The sequence below is a fragment of the Rhagoletis pomonella genome, unplaced genomic scaffold (genome assembly GCF_013731165.1).
Source record: "Rhagoletis pomonella isolate Grant_MI unplaced genomic scaffold, Rhpom_1.0 Rhpom_scaffold_17075, whole genome shotgun sequence".
Classification (NCBI taxonomy): Eukaryota; Metazoa; Arthropoda; class Insecta; order Diptera; family Tephritidae; genus Rhagoletis; species Rhagoletis pomonella.
This window is the reverse complement of record NW_023475595.1, coordinates 1-3,195: the sequence shown is the minus strand read 5'-3', so window position 1 is coordinate 3,195 and position 3,195 is coordinate 1. Positions and strand designations below refer to the sequence as shown.

The 3,195-nt window shown below is 35.6% G+C and overlaps 1 protein-coding gene across 1 annotated transcript; it reads left to right on the top strand.

The window, feature by feature from the left end:
- Positions 1 to 283: 283 nt before the first annotated feature.
- Positions 284 to 3,094, top strand: LOC118757368. The gene is made up of 3 exons (XM_036492086.1): positions 284 to 1,024; positions 2,159 to 2,809; positions 2,875 to 3,094. The coding sequence occupies exons 1-3, from the start codon at positions 760 to 762 to the stop codon at positions 3,033 to 3,035; spliced, it is 1,077 nt and encodes a 358-aa protein (XP_036347979.1). The 5' UTR covers positions 284 to 759; the 3' UTR covers positions 3,036 to 3,094.
- Positions 3,095 to 3,195: the final 101 nt, after the last annotated feature.

Here is a 3,195-nt window from a genome sequence, read left to right as displayed (position 1 = left end):
ATGATAAGGGCAGAAACAAAATTTTACCCCCCCTAAAGTATATTTTTTTCCTTACCAAACGAAAGTACTTAAAAATTCAAGAAAATGTTGCCTTCAAACTATATTACTAAAATAATAAACAAAGGAGTTATAGCACTTTTAATATCACAGGTCAACATGAGTTTCAGATGTAAGTATAATAACACAGTACAACAAAAATTGATTTTTTTTATGCAACAGAGTAACCTAAATTTAAGGATTATGTTGAGAGGATTTCGAAATTTTTATTTTACTTTTTTTTTAACCCTTCGAAATACAGCCGAAAAGGTTTTTTCGTTGAAAGTTGGGTATTTGACGGCCGATTTTTAAAATTAACATGTCATCACATTTCCTTTTAAGCTATGAAGTCGTTTACCCATGGTTAGGTCAGCTAACAAAATTCGCCCCCACAAATTCCTCCAACAGTTTTCTTAGTTGGAAATTTAATCTCACTGCTTTCGTACCAATTTAGGTACATTTTTGCTACGATTTTTCCCAAATTCATACTCTTTGTTTTCGTCGCATCAGCAACCCGGGGAGTGCAAAACTGACGCTGTCAATAGCGAGCTAACCTCTTGTAATTTAATCATGCCAATAAATTTTATAAATTATGGAAGTCAAAGTAAATAAGTGAGTCAAACCTGTTGTTTCGTATTGATAATAATAATTTATAATTAATACCATAAATTGTGCTGGTGAAATAAAATTAAAAAGTGACTTAACAGTGTGTGCAATTTAAAAATGGCTTTCGTTAAGCGCGATATTGATATTAAAATGTTACCTACGAAACGTGGTGTTATTGAATATTTTTTGTTCCTTAAATATTACGGCTCTGCAAGTGTTCCAAAAAATCGAAGTCTCAATGAATATTTGCCAATAGTTATGAACACAATTTCAAAGTTGTGGCAGCAGGCAAACATCCCTATAGTTACAAGAACTACGCTCCGGAGAAACATTGAAAGCCTCCTTCAAAGTTATTACAATGTAAAAAAACATCCTTATGAATATAATGATCAGGAATGGAATAAAATATTGTTAATTTCAAAGTGTAAGTGCATTATGGACTTAAATCGACAATGTGATTGCCCTAGTGCAAGTAGAGTTCCAACCGCGGTAAATGACTTTCTTTATGATCAATGCGGGCCAAGGCTTTTGTCATTAGATAGTGGGCTTGATCATACTAGAACTGACAATTGCTCGCTAGAATGTAATGTTGAAAATCACACTGAAACCGCTGCAAGTTCGATTGGTTATGTGCCTAGCTCAAGTGAAGACGATGAAGCAAGTGAAGAAGTCACACAAAGTTTAAAAGTATCTGATTTGTCCTTAAAAAATTATTGCTCGGCGTTAGATAGGACGGATACTTCAGATCGCTTTGGATCATTGCTTGCTACAATGCTAATAAAAGATTTGCAAGCTGCGATTGCTACAAAAGTAAAAAAGGATTTTAAAGAAAACACAGCGGATAAAATTATGAAATATTTTGATTATCTGGTCATTGACAAAAATAAAATTTCACGCGAGCGTAACAAATGTAGAGCACAAACTGAAGCAGCAACAAAAACTGGCACTGATCTTAAATGCATTTCGTATGATGGTAAACAGGACGTAACACTAAAAAAAAAAAATAGTTCACGGTAGCGTAAGAACAATGCTTCTAAGAGAGGAGCATATTACAATTTTGAAAGAGCCTGATTCGAAATTTATTGGATACGTATCTCCAAAAGAAGGCACTGGGGAAGCAATCCAGCAAGCAATAGTAAGCTTTTTGAATACCCAAAAATATTGCTTAAACGAACTTGTAGCTATAAGCTGTGATGGTACAGCTGTCAATACTGGATATAAAATTGGAGTAAATGCACAAATGGAACGTTATTTACAAAGGCCCTTGCAGTGGAATGTGTGTTTGTTACATTTCAACGAGTTGCCTCTAAAAAAGTTGTTAACGCATTATATTGGCAAGCAGAAAGGACCTGGTGTTTGGCCAGGGGTGTTGGGGTCTGAAATTATTTATGACTTGCACCAAATACCCGGTAGGTTGTCCACACTATAATAGTTAATGTTATAAACAAAAACATATATTTTCCTTATCAGGTTGTAAGTGGTTTTGAGGCTATTGCTATGGGAGTTATTCCTGAAAATATTGGCTCTTGGGAATTACGCAATGATCAGCGTTATTTATTTGATATGGTTTTGGCAGTAAATAATGGTGAATGCGATGAATATCTCGCTAGTAAGAGCCCCGGTCCCGTCAGTACAGCTCGGTGGCTTACAACAGCTTCCAGGTTACTTCGGGTATATGTTTCCAAAGAAAGCCCGTCAGCGGAGTTGCGAAACATGGTAGAGTTTGTTGTGAAAGTTTATGCACCATTCTGGTTTCTTGTAAAGAGCCAGCCACAAGCAATTCATGGAAGTAGACACGTTTTTAAGTATATTTGCTGGATACGCGAACTATCAAATGCTGTTCAAGCCATTATACGTTCAGCTATAGAAAATAATGCATATTATTTTCACCCAGAAAATATATTATTAGCCATGATAACCGACGCTGATCCAGAGATACGTAATGATGGGTACGAAAAAATCAAAACAGCACGTCAATATCCACCAGCAGGGCTTCGCGTGTTCAAGGTCCCAAAGCGTGGCGTAATAAACTTTGAAAGTAAGTCGTATGTCAGCATGATCGATTGGAGTCAGTTTAAGATTACGGAACCCCCTTGTGTGCAGTTCTACCCAGATAGTGAACTTACAATGTTTCAATTTTCGGAAAATGAAGTGATAAATATCCCAGGTAAATATCTTCAAACTAAAAACTTCACGGGTCTTATAGTACTTTTAAATCATTTTTTTTTTTAGAGTTCCTCTGTCATTCCCAGAATACCGAACGGTTTGTGCGTGTTGTTAGTGAGTCTGCAAGTGCTGTCACTGATGAAAAGCGCCTGGGCCACATTTTTGCAAAATTAGAAAGCCGAGACCAATATAAAAGCCTTGATTCGCGCCAAAATTTGCTTAAGTAGCAATAAATATTGTAAGTGAAATAACTTTTTTGTTGATTATTTTATTAATATAGTTTGAAGGCAACATTTTCTTGAATTTTTAAGTACTTTCGTTTGGTAAGGAAAAAAATATGCTTTAGGGGGGGTAAAATTTTGTTTCTGCCCTTATCATGCGAACGCG